At 42.4% G+C, this 18,539-nt stretch overlaps 1 protein-coding gene across 1 annotated transcript in view; it reads left to right on the top strand.

Annotated features, from left to right (window-relative positions):
• The first annotated feature begins 6,497 nt into the window (after window positions 1-6,497).
• The window catches only part of LOC143287590 (uncharacterized), a 61,846-nt gene continuing 49,804 nt past the window's right edge, over window positions 6,498-18,539 (top strand). The window contains exons 1-9 of the mRNA XM_076595699.1: window positions 6,498-6,536; window positions 8,874-9,129; window positions 10,392-10,650; window positions 12,002-12,189; window positions 12,732-12,828; window positions 14,234-14,467; window positions 14,870-14,981; window positions 15,623-15,694; window positions 16,317-16,469. Of these exons, the coding sequence (XP_076451814.1) occupies window positions 8,896-9,129; window positions 10,392-10,650; window positions 12,002-12,189; window positions 12,732-12,828; window positions 14,234-14,467; window positions 14,870-14,981; window positions 15,623-15,694; window positions 16,317-16,469 (1,349 nt within the window). The 5' untranslated portion in view covers window positions 6,498-6,536; window positions 8,874-8,895. The remainder of the gene's footprint in view (window positions 6,537-8,873; window positions 9,130-10,391; window positions 10,651-12,001; window positions 12,190-12,731; window positions 12,829-14,233; window positions 14,468-14,869; window positions 14,982-15,622; window positions 15,695-16,316; window positions 16,470-18,539) is intronic.

Here is an 18,539-nt window from a genome sequence, read left to right as displayed (position 1 = left end):
TTTCTCTGAGTCTCGTGGTGGTGGTGGTGGTGGTGACCATGGCAGTGTCAGTGATTCCCAGTCTCCAGCCTCGAATTCTTCGACCTCAGTAGGTGTGGCGGTGGGTTTGGGCGACGGGAAGGTAGTTGGTAGCCGGCCGCCAAGCTCCCCCAACAACCCGAACTTGGACAGGCGGTCCAATCTCCCTCCGGCCCAATCTCCTTCAGGCTGCAAACTCTCCCCGTCGGATCAAAGTCACTGATGTTCGGCAGAGACAGCTAACTAGCTCCACTGCCACCTCTCCCACCAACAATGAAGTGGACACTTCCCGATCTTCCACCACAAACCTTCCTGGCAGACACTTCCCCCGCGAAGTCTCTCTCCGGCGGCGGTCAGAGGTCGAGTAAAAACCGTGATCAGGGTCAGGGTCATGTCCGAGGTCAAGGTGAACAAGAGGCAGGGAGAGAGGATCCCCGATGGCGCAAGAGGTCCTGGGAGGCGGCCCGGTTTGGAGGAGATGTTGAGGGTGAAGTGGTTGAAATAGTAATGGACGTGGGGCCAGCGGCAGGGGGTTGCACTCACTCACTCACTCACTCATTCCCTTGACCGCTGGGGTCGTTGGGGGGACATGAGGAAGATGTCATAGCTCGCCACGCCGTTCTGTTGGCAGCTGTCGTGAGGAGATCTGGCATCGTCATTTTGGTCCATTCCTTGACGTTGCCGGACCAGCTCTTTCTCGGCCGCCCCCGTCTGCGCCCTCCCTCTACAGTCCCTTGCAGGATGGTTTTGGAGAGGGTGTTATGTCGTATGACGTGACCAAACCATGCCATCTTCCGTCGTTTGACAGTCGCCAGCAGTGGTTCTTGGGGCCCAACAAGGTTGCTGACCAGGTTCCGCACATAGTCATTGGTCTTGTGCTCCTTGTAGGAGATGTGTAGTAGTCTCCTCAAGCACTTGGTTTCGAATGCTTGGATTCTTCTTTCTGTTTCTGCCATCAGAGTCCATGTCTCACATCCATATAAGAGGATGGAGACCACTAGTCTCACCTCCACCACCTCACCCTCTCTCCCCTCCTACATGTTTTGATAAATCTGCAATCCCCTAGTGACAGGTCACAAGTCACAAGTCACTAGGGGATTGCAGATTTATCAAAACATGTAGGAGGGGAGAGAGGGTGAGGTGGTGGAGGTGAGACGGCATTGTGCCCAGGACTGGGACAGCCACGAACTGACTGACTGGCTGACTGACTGACTCGGTGATCGATTGACTGACTGACTGACTGACTGGTTGACTGATTCGGTGATCGGTTGACTGACTGATAGATGGTTGAGGTGGTCGTGCTTTTTTTTAATTATTTTTGTTTTGTTTGTTTTTGTTTTGTTTTGTGTTGTTTTTATTATTATTATTATCATTTACTTACTTACTTATTTATGTATTTATTTATTTATTTATCCATCCATTCATTCATTCATTCATTCAGTTATTCAAGTTATTTACTTATTTTATTTATATATTAACATCTTTATTCATTTGTGTTTGTTCATCTGTATATGTACAGGCAAGCAGACAAGCAGGTCAAGAGGAGCATGCTCAAGGCAAAGGAAGACTGGATTACTGATCAGTGCAACGACATTGAACGGAACCTCAAAGAAAACAACGCCAAGAAGGCCTACCAAATAGTGAAGGACCTCACCAGCAGCAAGCAAGGACGGCCCAGCACCATTCTCGACAAAAACGGGAAGTGTCTGACCGAGTCCACAGACATCTTGAACAGGTGGACAGAGTACACCGCAGATCTATACTCACCGTGCAACAGGAGACACAGAGAAGCTCAACACCCCTCCGGCAACAGACACAGACAGCTTCCCCATCCTCAGAGAAGAAGTGGAGGAAGCAGTGAAGTCCCTGAAGAAAGGAAAATCAGCAGGCATTGATAACATCCCAGGAGAACTGGTACAAGCAGGGGGTGAGGCTATGATCGATGCGCTACATGCAATCAGCCAGAAGATCTGGGAGACAGGAGAGTGGCCAACACAATGGACCCAGTCTTTAGTGATCACCATACCCAAGAAAGGCAATCTACAACAGTGCAATAACTACCGCACCATCAGCCTGATATGCCATCCTAGCAAAGTGATGCTCAGGATCATATTGAACAGGTTAAGACCCCAGGCTGAAGCAATTATAGCTGAAGAGCAGGCAGGATTCAGGGCAGGACGCAGCACAACTGAGCAGATTTTCAATCTGAGGATTCTGAGCGAGAGATACCTTCAACACCAACAAGAACTCTACCACGTATTCACAGACTTCAAGAAGGCATTCGACAGAGTGTGGCATGCGGCACTCTGGGCAACCATGAACTACTACAACATCAACGCAAACCTCATCCGCGCCATACAGAACCTCTACGAGAATGCCAGCAGTGCAGTTTACCTCAACGGGGACATTGGAGACTGGTTCCGAACCACAGTTGGAGTGAGACAAGGATGTTTGCTCTCGCCGACACTCTTCAATGTTTTCCTTGAAAGAATTATGACAGATGCACTTGAAGACCACCAAGGAACAGTCAGCATTGGTGGCAGAACAATCACAAACCTGCGTTTTGCTGATGATATAGACGGACTCGCAGGCTCAGAACAAGAACTGGAGAACCTGGTCAGGCAACTAGACAGATCCGCCACAGCTTACGGCATGGAAATCAGTGCAAACAAAACAAAACTGATGACAAACAATGACAATGGCATCCAAACTGACATCACTGCCAACGGAGAAAAGCTTGAAACCGTGAAGAATTTCAAATACCTTGGAGCAATAGTTTCAGATGAGGGGTCCAAGCCTGAAGTATTAGCCAGAATTGCAATGACAGCTGCAACACTAGCCAAGTTGAACACCATTTGGAAGGACAAGGCAGTCAAGCTCAGCTCAAAGATAAGACTCATGCGTTCCCTTATCTACTCAGTTCTCCTGTATGCTTGTGAAACATGGACCCTTACAGCAGAATTAGAGAAGAGGATTCAGGCCTCAGAAATGAGATGCTTCAGAAGACTGCTTGGCATCTCTTACAAAGACAACATAACCAATGAGGAAGTCAAAAACAGAATAAGGCAAGCCATTGGTCCCTATGAAGATCTTCTCACCACCATCGAGGCGCAAATTAAAATGGTTCGACCACGTAACAAGAGGAGAGGGGCTTGCCAAGACAGTGCTCCAGGGAACAGTTTAGAGGAGGAAGGAAGAGAGGAAGACAAAAGAAGAGATGGGAAGACAACATCACAGAATGGACAAGATTGAAGCTGAGCGAGGCGGTCAAATGTGCGAAAGACAGGGATGGATGGAGAGGACTGGTTGACAGGTCATCTGTAGCGCCCCAACGGCAACCGCCATGGGGCAGCTGAGCTGAGCTGATATTCATCTATCTCGTCTATCTGCCTGTATGTCTATGAGTGTATTCATCTATCTTTCTGTCTATCTACCTGTCTGTCTCTGAGTCTGTTCATCTATCTTTCTCAGTAGCTGAGTCTACCTATCTGTCTGTCTGTTTGTCTGTTGATAAGATATTTGTTAATCTATTTTTGTTTATATATCTGATTGATTTACTTATCTATTTTTTTTCTTCTTTTTTTTTTTTTTTTTTTTTTTTTTTTTTGTTTTTTGTTTGTTTGTTTTTTGTTTTTTGTTTGTTTTGGTTTGTTGTTTTTATTGTTGTTGGGGTTTTGGGGTTTGTTTGTTGTTGTTTTTTTGGGGGGGTTGTTTGGGTTTTTTTTGTTTGTTTTGTTTTGTTTTGTTTTTTGTTGTTGTTTTTTTGTTCATTTCATTCATTGATTTACTGTCTTTGCTTGGATACAACTACACTGATGGCATTGCACTGCTATAGAAGGGTATGGTTCTTATGTGTTTTCGTTTTTATGCATCAATCCGAGTAAAACACAACATGAATGGTGAAACTGTGTGCTGAAACCTGTTTTGTGTTGTTGTATTGAAGTCTGCTTGAGCACTGACACCTTGTAACACACACACACGCGCACGCGCGCGCACGCACACACACACACACACACACACACACACACACACACACACACACACACACACACACACACACACACACACACACACATCGGGAAAGAAAGAGAGAGAGACAACTGAAGACAGACATACAGAGACAGAGAGAACTCATGACGATTTTACTCGAGGATTAAGATTTTAGGCATGGCCTCTTCTTCCAATCTGTCTCAGCTAACCTCAGCTAACAAAAGAAGAAGAGAAAAGAAAAGAGATCGAGATAGCACCAGAAGTCAGAAGGGCTCACTTGGTATTGCAAATATAATCAGTACAATGAATATATCCAAACCTTGTTGTTTCTTCGATTCCGGTAAAAAAAAAAACAATAAAAAGTAAAAGAAAATTAAATAAATAAATGAAATAAAATAAGGCATACAACTTGGAAATTTGTCCTTGGGGAAAAAAGGCTTTAAACGCCAGGCTAGAATAAAATGAGGAAATTGTTAAGAGATGCTACACCCACAGCAACTGAACTTCTCCACGATTAGAGAATGTTAACCGGGAACAATGTATACTACGGTATTAGTAATCAAATGATAGCTGTATCGCTCTGCGGAGAGTTCGCCAGCTTTTGTTTTGACTATAGTGATAGTCTCACGAAGAGTGTGGACAAATCCCAAGCTGACCACGAAGACTAAGATGGCTGTATACAACGCCTGCGTCCTCAGCACCTTGCTGTATGGCAGTGAGGCGTGGACCACACATGTTCGTCAGGAGAAAAGGCTCAATACCTTCCACCTGAGAAGTCTACGGCGCATACTCGGCATCTCCTGGCAAGACAAGGTGACAAACACTGAAGTCCTGACTCCCGCTGACCCCCCGACCATGTATACCATACTGAGACAGCGTCGGCTGCGCTGGCTGGGCCACGTTCACCGCATGGAAGATGGTCGCATCCCTAAAGACACCCTTTATGGAGAGCTCGCCACGGGGCAAAGAAGCATCGGCCGCCCACAGCTGAGATACAAAGACGTTTGCAAACGTGACATGAACGCGCTTGAGATCAAAACTGAGTCCTGGGAGGACCTTGCAGATGACCGCAACAGATGGAGAAGCACTCTCAAGAATCAGCTACAGATTGGTGAGGACAAACTGTCAGCTGCTGCAGCAGAAAAGCGAGCTCGCAGAAAAGGGACGGCAGCCAACAGACCAGCATCAGCTTACACATGTGACCGCTGCCACAGAGACTGTTTCCAATCGGTCTCTACAGTCACAGGCGACGCTGCTTGGTCGAAGCAGACAGCCCAATTAGACATTAGGTCGGATATATTCTATCCATGGTCAGCCATGACCGAAGGAGGCCTACTACTAGTGATAATATACATACCGAGACGAGCTGTACATGATTGCATGGCACGCCCCAGACCACGGAAGCAACCCTATGGAGGAAAAGAGGCAATTCAGGGTAATTACACTTCCCTGTTACATAGTCCAATAGGCCGGAGTGTTTCTGTGATGCGATCTTCCAATATTGAATTTCATTGATTTCCGGTTCTTTTCTTTTCATATTGGTGTTTATGATGTTAATTGCCATTACACAGATATTTACGAATTATTGATTCCATTGCTCTGCTGAGTTTATTCCCCCACCCTACCCCCAACCCCCACACCCTTTTTGGGCGGGGGGGCAGGGGGATCTTGGTATCCCCTTTAACCACCATCTCCAACCCCACTGAAATATCACACACACACACACACACACACACACACACACACACACACACACACACACACACACACACACACACACACACACACACACACACACACACACACACACACACATAAGTTTCAAGTTTCAAGTTTTAATTATCCTTTCACTCCTATTGGAGTATGGAGGATTACTGCAAAATAATCTTTTCGTGCCCAGAACAAACATTTCCAAATACACAACAATGTCATATAAAAGTTGAGAAAACACAAATGTCTTTTAACTCCAAAAGTATAACTAGGCAACATTTGCAAATCTAATCATTTAACTTACAGCTAAAATGACTTTTTTCCTCCTTTGAGCATATTACAAAACACACACACACACACACACACACACACACACACACACACACACACACACACGGTGACACACATACACACACGCACGCACACGGAATACACACACACACACACACACACACACACACACACACACACACACACACACACACACACACACATGACACGTCACTATAATTAAAAAACGAACAGGAGTCAGGTGGCACCGTCGCTGTATTGACTGGTCGATCTTTATTACCTCCTAATTGCCTATCGTGATTTCTTGGTAGTATGGTGTGTCATTAAAAGCAGCTGAGTTGTGCAATGAATGCTCCAATGAATGCTCTGTTGTGACACTGTGGCAGCATTCGCTCGTTCTGCTGTCTACTTTCACTCTCGTGATAAAGCGGAAGTCGGACTGCATGCTTTCCCTTGGACGTTTGTTTCATTGGCTGTTTTGAAAGGGACAAGGACCCAGCGCCATTTGTGAAACTGCAATAAGAGAGGTGAGTAGCTGATGTTTTGTTCGATATGCTTCTCTTACACTCACAAGACTTTACGTAATTAAATCGTAGTTTGATTGTAAATATTCGAAATTACCACACTGATCAGATTTATGTCATCGAATCACCACAAGAGATCATCTCGACCCTGATTTCTTTATTCATAATCATAATTATTTCATTTAACAGCAGTGGGTATTTTTAAGTCAATCGAAATCTTACTGAGTTGCCCAATGAGTGTTGCACGGAAGACCGTGAGTCGGACAGTATTTCAAGATTTATCCTACAAATTCATATTTAAGTATCATCAGCTTGGTATGAATAAAATCACACTGACCCGAACACAAGAACAACAGAAATGATCGTTTAATCTAGAAAACCGTGGCAGTTGGTGTGATCCAAGATCTTTCTATGATGAAAAAGCCTAGCACGTGATTACTGTGAATGAATTATTGAATTTTGAATACAAATACCTTGGAACTGCCCTGCTCAGTGAACCTAATTATAATTCACATTTAAATTTTGTTAACAAGAACTGCCACCAGATAGTATTGTAATGGTAAAAACGAAACAACAAAACTAAATATATTTTTAGATAGTAATATGTTTATTATTGCCTTACATTGAAAATTTTAAAAGGTATATAGTCAGTTTCTTCTCTGATCCAGAAGTGGTATTGCTGAAAAAGCTGTTCTGAAGGGCATGGCTGTGTTGGATGAAACATGATTAGCACCACCAGTGTACCAGTGCATGGGCTTGAATAGATGGGGCCAAGAACTTTAGAAGGGATGTGTGTCAGTGTGTGTTTGTGTGAACTCTTCTTCTTCTTCTTCTTTTTCTTCTTCTTCCTCCTCCTCTTCTCTTTCATTTTGATGACCAACATCATTATGTTGATGAAAATTGTCGTTCTATGGGATGTTGCTGTTGGGCGCAATTTAAATGGGCTGCCGAGGGATAAGCTGTTTGTTGATAGGGGAGATGGGGTGTAGTCCAATGGTGTGTACGCATTTCCAGCTATGCCAGTCTGTCTGCTAGTCTGTTATTACTTATATTTTCAGTTGTACTGATTTCTATCACTAAGTAATAAAGTAGCAACCAGAGATGATTTCATGCTCTAAGTACTGGTAGACTAGTACATGTATACAGTATTAGTTGAATATAATTTACTCACAGAACATCAGGCATGGATCATTGGATGCATACATCATTATACCTTGTATCTGTACATGTGTGATTGCACACATGTATCATTGTGATAGACCACTGGAGAGTTCCATGCTTACATGACTTATGGAAGCGTGTCACATGATGCGTACTCACAAAGTTGATTGGCTCTCCAAATTTGCTAGCAACGAAGGTGATCGAGAAAGACAGAACATGAAAACAGGCTTGTTTTTTGTGTGTGTGTCTTTCTGCATCGTATTTTAGTTTTCTTATTGTGCATACAGTGACATTCCATTGTACAGCGTTTGCTTGTAGCAATGGAGGCTATCGACTGAAGAAATGGAGGACAGCAAACTGTGAAATCCATGATATTCTACACAAAGCTGCCGAGTGCTTGTGCAATGCACAAGATAATCAAGTTTGTAAAATGGCAACAACAAGAAACGAGTTGACATTTAGGGGTGAAACACTCATAATGAATTCACAAATTGTATAACCACAATCTGTAAGTTTCACCAGGTGCTGTCTTGGGGTGGTTGGGGGGATAGCCTTGTGTTACATGTTTCACCAGACTTGCAGCTGCTGGTTCAAAAATCTAATAAATAATGAATAATGTTCACGCTATGAATGAAACGTTAGTGATTTTGATACCTCAGCACTAAAAGCTCAAGCAATTTTGTGACAAGTTGTATCCTGTTGATTGATGTGACAATGAAAGTGGTATGATCAAAGCAAACCAGAAACCATTCTTCATTTTCATCACTGACCACAAAATACTCAAAAACTGTCTTACCTGGCAACTAGTTCATCATATGAACCGTCCACTGTCTTTTTCCTTGCATGTAAGAACGATTTCAATGCCTCTGGGATCCACAAACGCATGTACAAAAGAGACAAGGTGTCGGAAGTCACACGTTTGCTTCTTTGTCTCTGTCGATCGCCTTTGGCTTTGTTCGCATTTGGGTTTAAAGTTTGATGCGCATGTGCAAGATCCAAGATGGCCACAGAACTCTCCAGGGGTGGTATTTAAAATGTGTGTTGTCTCAGAGTCTGATTTGACTAAAAAGTAAAACAGTAAACTATTACCAAAAAAATATAGTCGGCTAGTGTACTTACACTAGATTACAGTTGTTCAGCAATTATCACATTGTACATATGTTTCAAACTTGGTTTCAGTTCTGGAGAATCTGATGACACAATGGCAGAAAGTAGGAGATACTTCTCAGAAATAATGAACATGGGTAATGACAATGAGATGGACACAGAGGAAGACGATGAGGAAAAAACTCGGATCTACAAGGAGCCCATGAGGAGAAACCTTCTCGACGTGTTTGATAAAGCCATGCCCATTGAAATCACAGATGAACGCATGAGTGTTTTTCTCCGAGTCAGGCCTTTTTCCACCCGGGAGCTTGATAGTGAGGAAAATCAGGTGAGTATTTATGTGTTCATTATGTCAGCCCATTCTAGATAATTTTTCATTCTGTAACAAGCGTAAAATGTAAGGCAGTTGCACCAGTTTATGATGGGGTATTGCCATCACTGATCAGTAATGTGTAAGGGCTTAATGATAATAGATGGTGGCGATTAAGTTTTGCAGACAAGCAAATGCACACATATTGCAAAAAGTAAATCTGAATGGCATAAGCATTTATCTAATATTGAGAAATAATTATGAAGCAATTCTCCATGATTTAAGGTGTCAGACAACATATGTACCTGGACTGCTGGTACTGGGATTGCAATAGAAGAGGGCATGGTTGTGTGCAAACTGCAGTGGATTTAATTCTGGAGTGGAAAATGTCTTTGAGTTTGACATGACACAGAAACAGAAGGTAGGGCATTTGAAAAGCAGCCAATGCTGGTGGTAAGTATACTGTGTGTAATTTGTTTTAATGTAGCATTGTTTTCCTTGATCAAATGTGTTCTGTTTATTCACCTCTTTTTTTTTTTTTTTTTTTTTTTTTAGAAATGTGCTTTGAGATTAAAAGTTGTTTTTTTTGTGTATTTTTTTTATCTTTGGTTTCATGTATTGATATATATACATTCTGCTTTTTCTCCTTCCAGTTCCACCACCCATTCTTTCACTTTCTCAGTTTTATTATAATTATGTTTTTCAATATATTTTTGTGGCAGTTACATCTATATCATCATTTAGTGCTGGAGTATTGTATAGATTGAACTAATTTAATGAGCAAATGATTTGCAGATGGCATAATGTCTCATTATCTGTAATTGTAAATGAAATGTTTTCAGAAACCAGAGTGATTTATATTTTTGTGCAGAGTGGTTTTCCTTCACAATGGGTTCTTCCCCCCACCCCCCAGTGATGCATGGACATTTTTAACCCATTCAACCTTGGAGAGTTTACATACCATATTGATGCGGGAAAAAAACACTGAAATTTTTATGAAAATATACTGTTATTCCTCCAGATTACTTGCAGACGCATCCAAAAATACTGTAGATGTTAGCCTGTCCTTGAGGTTTATGCACATGTAGGAAAGTAGAAACCATTTTTTTGTTGAGACAAATTTTGACGTCAGAGCAGTGCTTGTGCACAGGGCTTAATGAGTTAAATAAAAACTGCTTTGTTTGAAATGCTTTGGGTTTTTGTTGTTGTTTTGTTGTTTTTTAATGCAGAGTGATTTATTTTCACACTGGACTTACTTTTCTTCTTTGTTTTTCAAACAGGGATGTGTGGAGGTGCAGAACAATTACATGGTGTCGGCCAACGCCCCCAAAGACTCGCACACATTCAAGGCCCAGCTATACGGGCTGAACAAGGCCAAGCACAACTTCACCTTCTCCAGGGTATTCCCGGAGACCACCAGCCAGAAGGAGTTCTTTGACAGCACCATGCTGAAGCTGGTGCAGGACTTCATCGAGGGCCAGAACTGCCTGGTCTTCACCTATGGGGTCACCAACTCGGGCAAAACCTACACCATCCAGGGTGAGGGTTGTTTGAATTGTCATTATTCAGTACTGGTTAAGTTGTTTGTTTTATTTCATTTTATTCTGTTTTATATTTTACTCGCTTATGCACACTGAGTCTTTCTATACATGTACTAGCCCGTTTTTGGTTATCTGTGTGTGTGTGTGTATCATAATGCGTACATGTTTGTGACCTTTTTCTCAGCATTGCTATTGGCAGAGAAATGAAACCAGGCACTAGGCTATCACAAATTATTTTTAGAAATCAGTGTCTGTCAGATGTCTGCTGGAATTGACGGAGTTAAAAATCAGCATAGTGTGTGGAGGTGTTTGCTGAATTAGGAATGAACATATATATTATGCTGGTAAACAAAAGAAATGAGTGTACTCTTTGTCTAGGGTGGAGTGTCCTCTTCTGCGGTCACAGGCAACGACTTCCATGTTCACTCATGAATGAGTGATCTTTTACGTGCATGACTGTTCTTACTCCTCCATGCAACTTCCAAGCGAGCATACAGTGTTTTCCCGGGTGTGCATGCAGGATGTACACCTTATGTTCTTGTTTCCATGACTCACCAAAAGCTGCCGTGGATTACAAGGTCTTAAATCTTCTGCTCACACGCACAAAGAGGTTCAGGCAGGATCAGCTCTGCCACATCTGTTGACCTGAGAGATTGGAAAAATTCTCAACCCTTAATTCCCCAGGCATCGTCACTGCGATTCATACTTGTGGCTTTAAGATTTAAGTACTACACTGTAACCACTCAACTGTTTCGCCCATCGTGGAAATGTTTAACTGTGTGCATCATGGTGTGCTGACACAGGTAACTTTGGTCAGTGAAGTATTTAACTGTGTGCCAGTGCATCATGACATGCTGACACAAGTAATGCCAGTCAGGGGAGCGTTCAGCTGTGTGCATCATGACATGTTGACACAGGTAACACCGGTCAGCTAGCGTTGTTAACTGTGTGTATCATGACATGTTGACACAGGTAACACCAGTCAGTTAAGTTTTATTAAATGTGTGCATCATGACATGTTGACACAGGTAACGCCAGTCAGTGAAGTGTTGTTAACTGTGTGCATCATGATGTGTTGACACAGGTAACACCAGTCAGTTAAGTTTTATTAACTGTGTGCATCATGACGTACTGACACAGGTAACACCAGTCAGTTAAGTTTTATTAACTGTGTGCATTATGACGTGCTGACACAGGTAACACCAGTCAGTTAAGTTTTATTGACTGTGCATCATGACGTGCTGACACAAGTAACACCAGTCAGTTAAGTTTTATTAACTGTATGCATCATGACTTTCTGACACAGGTAATGCCAGTCAATAAAGAAGTGTTATTACATGCTAACACAGGTAATGCCCGTGATGCTGGCATCCTGCCCCGTGGCCTTGATGTGCTGTTCAACAGTATCAGTGGCAAGCAGTGGCCAGGCATGGACCTCAAGCCAAACATGTTCTGTGATGTGGTCAAACTCTCCCCGGATGACGAGGAAAAAGAGCGCAAGATGAAGGAACGCACCTTGAAACTGAACTCCAGCGAGGTTAGTTTTGGTTGGTTCTTTCTGTATTGCAGATTGCTAAGATTTCTGAGCTTCTGTAAATAGAGTATCTGTACTCACTATGTGTGTATTGTCCATGTGATGTGTGTACTGTTCCAATTTTCTCTGGAAATAATTTGTCAACACTGAATTTAGCTTTAAAAAGATTTAACCTGTTCTTTCCACACATTTGACATGGTTGTGCGTGTGTGTGTGTTCTTGTGTGCTTTGTCTGACTTGTGTTTTAAAGGTGTTAAATGCACATTTAGAGATTTGAAGAGCTATTTGAGTATACTAGTAGTTGTATATGCATATTACTCTGAATAATTCTGGTTTGTCAAGCACCATCTGACATTTTGATTTTGTGCACATTATTCTGACCTTTATGTTTATTGAGCTGCTGGTTGCCTCCAAGCTTTTTTTTTTTTTTTTTTTTTTTTTTTTTTTTTTTTTTTCTAAGTGTGAATGAAAGGGGTGAAGGTATTTAGGAAAGAAAAAGAAGAAGAAAGAAAGAATCGCTGAATCAGTATTCCTGTGCCTTTCAGGATCTAGATGTGATGACTCTGCTTGGAGACGACGCTTCTGACCAGTCTGTGATGAACGCCACACAGCAGTCAGATTCCTCTACCACCGAAAGAAAAGGTACTGCAGCTGAATGGTTCTGCAACTGTGGAACTTGGTGTTGGAATTAAAAACTAAAGTTAAAATAGCAAAGTTCATCTGAAATTTGATTTTCTTCCTTGTTTTATCTGGTTTCAGTTAAAAGACAAGCAGGATAATTTAACAAGCCTTGTACCCATGCTGCAAACTTCAGAGTAATGAAGATCAGTCATTTTATTCACATTGTTAACCCTCTCAGTGCCATACCTACTTTAGGCTCAGTTACAATTATTTGCCAAGGGGATTTTGCTCACTAAGGGTAATGACTTCAGAAAAAAAATCTAGCATACAAACTACTGAAAGAAGGTACATATAACCTATACTTTTCTGAATAAAAAAAGGATCATTAAAACACTATCGAATTATGACATTTTCACATAAATTCAATGACTTTACCACAGGAACATTCCTGCAATGATGCGGACAGAGATTTCCATCATGGGGCACTTTTTTTTTTTTGCAACACAGGAATTTCCATTCTGGGGCAGTTTTGAGGTTAAATATGAGTCTGTTTCTCAAGGAGGCATCACTGAGTTCGGACAAATCCATATACGCAACACCACATCTGCTAGGCAGATGCCTGACAGCAGCATAACTCAACGTGCTTGTCAGGACTTGAGTGCATGCTTATTCATTTGTGTACCTATCAGAGTGGATTTCTTTTTACATGATTTTGCCAGAGGACAACACTCTCGTTGTCATGGGTTCTTTTTCAGTGCGCCAAGTGCATGCTGCACATGGGACCTCGGTTTTTCATCTCATCCGAAAGACTAGACACTCAGTTTGATCTTCCATTTAAACTCAGGAGAAAGGGCGAGAACGGGATTCGAACCCACACCCGTGACGGGCGCAATAGCCAAGTGGTTAAAGTGTTGGACTGTCAATCTGAGGGTCCCGGGTTAGAATCACAGTGACGGCGCCTGATGGGTAAAGGGTGGAGATTTTTACGATCTCCCAGGTCAACATATGTGCAGACCTGCTAGTGCCTGAACCCCCTTCGTGTGTATATGCAAGCAGAAGATCAAATACGCACGTTATAGATCCTGTAATCCATGTCAGCGTTCGGTGGGTTATGGAAACAAGAACATACCCAGCATGCACACCCCCGAAAACGGAGTATGGCTGCCTACATGGCGGGGTAAAAACAGTGTTACACGTAAAAGCCCACTCACGTGCATACGAGTGAACGCAGAAGAAGAGCCCACACCCTCATGGACTATCTGTATTGGCAACTGAGCGTCTTAACCATTCTGCCACCTTCCACCTCAAATATGAATGAACTAGAACTAGTGAAAGCATATTTTTTAATAAAATTTTAGAAATGGTTTTAGAAAAACAAAAAATCCCACACTTTCTTCCTTCAACAATGCTGTGTGTGTTGGGTCAGGCTTGGAGGACGGCCAGGATGCCCTGATGGCAGAGGTGGAGGACCGTGACCGTGAGGAGGCTGCTGTGGATGTGTCTCTGCAGGGTCAGATCCGCTTCTCTGTCTGGATCAGCTTTGCCGAGATCTACAACGAGCAGATCTTCGACCTGCTGGAGCCCCTGCCCAAGAAGAAGGACGCCCGGCGACAGATCCTCAAGCTAAGCGAGGACCGGCGGGGGAGTCCCTACATCAAAGGTGAGGGTTGGGAGGAGGTGTTGGGGGCTGTGAGGGATCAGGGATGCCAACTGTTACAATTTCGCTGTATTTTGTTACACTTGATCACAGTTTGTTCTGATGTTATGTCAACGTCAAAATTGTTATGACAAGTTCATTTTCGACATTTTTTGTGCCCAAGACTTGTGACTTGTCCACTGGCTTTTTTTTTTTTTTTTTTTTTTTTTTTTTTTTTTTTCGTATGCCTGTTGTGATACATAGTTGTGTGTGCTATGCATAATCATGTTTATGTTCAGGTTTGTTGTTTTAATCCTGTGGTGGGACAAATTCATGGAATTATCAGTGTCACACATTGATGAATCAGAATGTCAGGCATGGTGGGCAGTGTCATGTTGCTTCATCCTGTTGTTTCATGGCGTGCAGGTCTCAAGGAGATCAACGTGACCTCTGCAGACGAGGCGTACAAACTGCTGACAATTGGACAGCGCAATCTGAAGACTGCCTGCACAAAACTCAACCACTGCTCGTCTCGCAGGTAAAGGAGTACAGCTTCAACCATCATGCATGGAAAATTTAGTTTACTGATACAGCTATTTATGTGTTTTTCTTTGAAATAAGATTTGTAATCTTGAAGTCTGCAGCTTCAGTATCAGTGTGTATTCTGTGGGTCCTGTCTACAAGTGGATTCTTTACTGAATATAGAAAAGGCTCTTAATTGTGCTACAAAAGGTAATCAAGTATTATTATTGGGGGGGGGGGGATATTTTTAAGACATTCCATACTAAGATGCTGACAAATGACCGCTTGTCTATTCTTTCATGTCTGAAGTATGAAATGGCAAGAGCAGGGAAAATAAAATAGAGCTCTATAGTTGCAGGTGTCTCCCCACCCAGTCCCTCCATATTCACCCCCTAAGTGTGTGTTACTTTTAGAAATATAACATGGTCACTTCTAGGTACACGACTAAAACATCAGAAAGCCCTGCAGGTGGTTTTGGGTTTCCATTTTAACAGTAACCAGAAACTTGTGACTTGAGTGGTACATACATCATCAGTTGTTATAGTGTTTGATATATACATTCATATATACTAAGTGTTGTATGGTGTCAGCAGTATTGGTCTTCTGTTGTCTGACTATAGAATAATGTGTAATAGGATTTTGTGTTTATTTTTTCAGCCACTGTATTTTCAACATCAAGATAATCCGTGTGCCAGACAAAGGAAATCCCAAAATGGCTCGTGTCAGCATGTGAGTACACAAAAAGAAAAAGCGCAGCTGATTGGCAACATCAGTACTTGTAAACATGTGTTTGTTATGCAGACTGGGGAATGCTCCTCCATTAGCCAGACCCATACAACAGATTGCTTTTATTTCCTTTGTAGATTTTGTGTGTGATTGTTCCATTCATCCCAGTGTACTGGGATGATAATTCCTGTCGGTCATATCACCTGAGATGGGTGTCAACGTTAAACCTAGATGAAACTGATATCAAGAATTTAACAGATGCTTGGACTTTATTAAATTTCGTATGCTTCAAATGTTGTGAAACCGTTGCATACAAGTACTTGTTGGCACTGATTTTGTTTATGCAGACAAAAAAAAATGTCATTGTTTTGAAAATGTCCCCAAGGCTATTACTGAAATCTGGGGAGGTGAGACTTAGACGTGATGTCATTGATCACATCTGTTGCAATGCCACTGCTGATGTATCTTGACGACAGCAGTGGGGGGAAAACTTAATGCCACCTTTTTAACTTTATCTGTCCTAATAATGAAAGGTCGGTTTCTCATCTGTCCCGTGTTCATGCTCTGTCCTTGATTCTGTGATGAGAGTATGGCTTTGTAACTGTTGTGTGTGCGTGTGTTGCAGGTTGTCTCTGTGCGACCTGGCAGGCTCTGAGCGCCACTCCAAGACCCACACCACCGGGGAGCGACTTAAGGAGGCAGGCAACATCAACACCTCCCTGCTCACCCTGGGCCGCTGCATTGAACTGCTTCGCTACAACCAGCTGCACAAAGAAAAGTCAGTATTGCAGTGTGGGCACAGCTTGTAGGGACGGAGGGTTTGAAATACGCGCAGTTACGTTACAAGCTTCATGCAGTCACTGAAGTGTGGGAAAGTCTTTTACCATTTCTATAGCTGGAAAAGTCTTGGGGAAAAAATGTGTTTTTGTCTTTCAGGGTCTGAAGAAATGTTAGGATTTTATGAAATATAACCCTTGACCGGTGCCATTCAACAAAAAGCTTAATGCTGAAAATGAAAAAAATAATAATAATAATTAAAAAGTAGTGAAAATTGAACATCGATTTCTGGATTTGTCTGCAGTGTTATCAGACTTTTTTCTTCTTTTTTTTTTCTTTTTTTTCAGCTTGCCTTTGTTTGGTAAGGACAGTCCTTGGTGTTTTTTCTTAACAAAAATGATGGTGAACAAGTTTGCTGCTGCTTTTCATTTCAAAGAGGGCTGTGTAGTTAGACGTGAAGGATAACATCTTTTGACAGTTGGATTTATGAGTTGTTGTACAGGTCTCCCCTCTGCTCCCCGCTCTGGAAAACAAAAAAAGAATGCTACATTAATATGCTGAGACATTTTACTTCTTTTTTTTTTTCTGTGGCAAACAACTCAGATCAGTGGGCTCGTCAGTTTCCATCAAAGGGCATAACTTTGTCACAGGAGAAACAGCTGATATTTGCCTGCTGATCTGCATGCTAATAGATAAAACACTGACTTAAGTCATTGTAACAAAGTTTGAGAGTTGTCAAGCAAGGACCTGAGGCGTGCATTGATCATGCAAAGAGCTGACTGTCCTGTTGAAGATGTGTTGCAATCGATGTTAGTGCAAAAATGAACAATGATAAGATGTTTAATATAAACGACAGAGTCCTGGAAGTATGGACAGTCTGGGGAAAATAGGAAGACCATTTCCATGGCTGGAAAAGTCATGGCAATAAATGTTTTATCCTGCAAGGTCTGGAAGAAAGTCTTGGAATTTTCATATATCTTTCACTACACCTACAACATTGGAGAAGATTTTTACTTCTGCAGTTTCAGTTTTCTCAAGGTGGCGCCACCATGTTTGGATAAATCCATGTACACTGCACCATATTTGCTAGGCAGATGTCTGACCAGCAGCATAACATAACGCACTCAGTCAGGCCTTGACTGTGTGCATATATGTTTGTGTTCCTGTGAGAGTTGATTTCCTTTTTCGGTGCGCCAAGTGCGAGCTGCACACAAAATCTCAGTTTATCATCCCATCCAAACAACGGGCAAAATAGCCGAGTGGTTAAAGCGTTGGACTGTCAATCTGAGGGTCCCAGGTTCGAATCACGGTGACGGCGCCTGGTGGGTAAAGGGTGGAGATTTTCACGATCTCCCAGGTCAACATATGTGCAGACCTGCTAGTGCCTGAACCCCCTTCGTGTGTATATGCAAGCAGAAGATCAAATACGCATGTTAAAGATCCTGTAATCCATGTCAGCGTTCGGTGGGTTATGGAAACAAGAACACACCCAGCATGCACACCCCCAAAAACGGAGTATGGCTGCCTACATGGCGGGGTAAAAACGGTGATACACGTAAAAGCCCACTTGTGTGCATACGAGTGAACGCAGAAGAAGAAGAAGAAGAAATCCCATCCAAACGACCAGACGCTCAGTTTGATTTTCCAGTCAAACTTGGGAGAAAGGGCAAGACTGGGATTCAAACCCAGACCCTCATGGACACTGTACTGGCAGATAAGCATCTTAACCATTCTGCCACCTTCCTACATCTGCAAAAAAGGGAACAGAACAACAGAAAAACATTGAATACGTGTCATGATATCTGATTTTTTTTTTCAGCAGTGGTGTTTGCCATCCCATAGTTGCCCTCCCACTCTTTTCTCTCACAGCCCATGTGGTAGATATGTTGTGTGTGTTTGCCCATGCTTGTTTGTTTGTATGTGACTGTTTTGGATCTTTAAAAATGTAATGCAAGATTTTGGAGAGGGAAGAAAGTGTGGAATTTTGTAACTCTGTACCGACTACTTATTGTGGCAGTATGTGGTACACCCCATGAGACTGTCACCACCATCACGCATGCAGCATATGTGT

Source organism: Babylonia areolata, chromosome 11 (assembly GCF_041734735.1).
Source record: "Babylonia areolata isolate BAREFJ2019XMU chromosome 11, ASM4173473v1, whole genome shotgun sequence".
NCBI lineage: Eukaryota > Metazoa > Mollusca > Gastropoda > Neogastropoda > Buccinidae > Babylonia > Babylonia areolata.
This window is presented reverse-complemented; position numbering and strand designations above follow the sequence as displayed.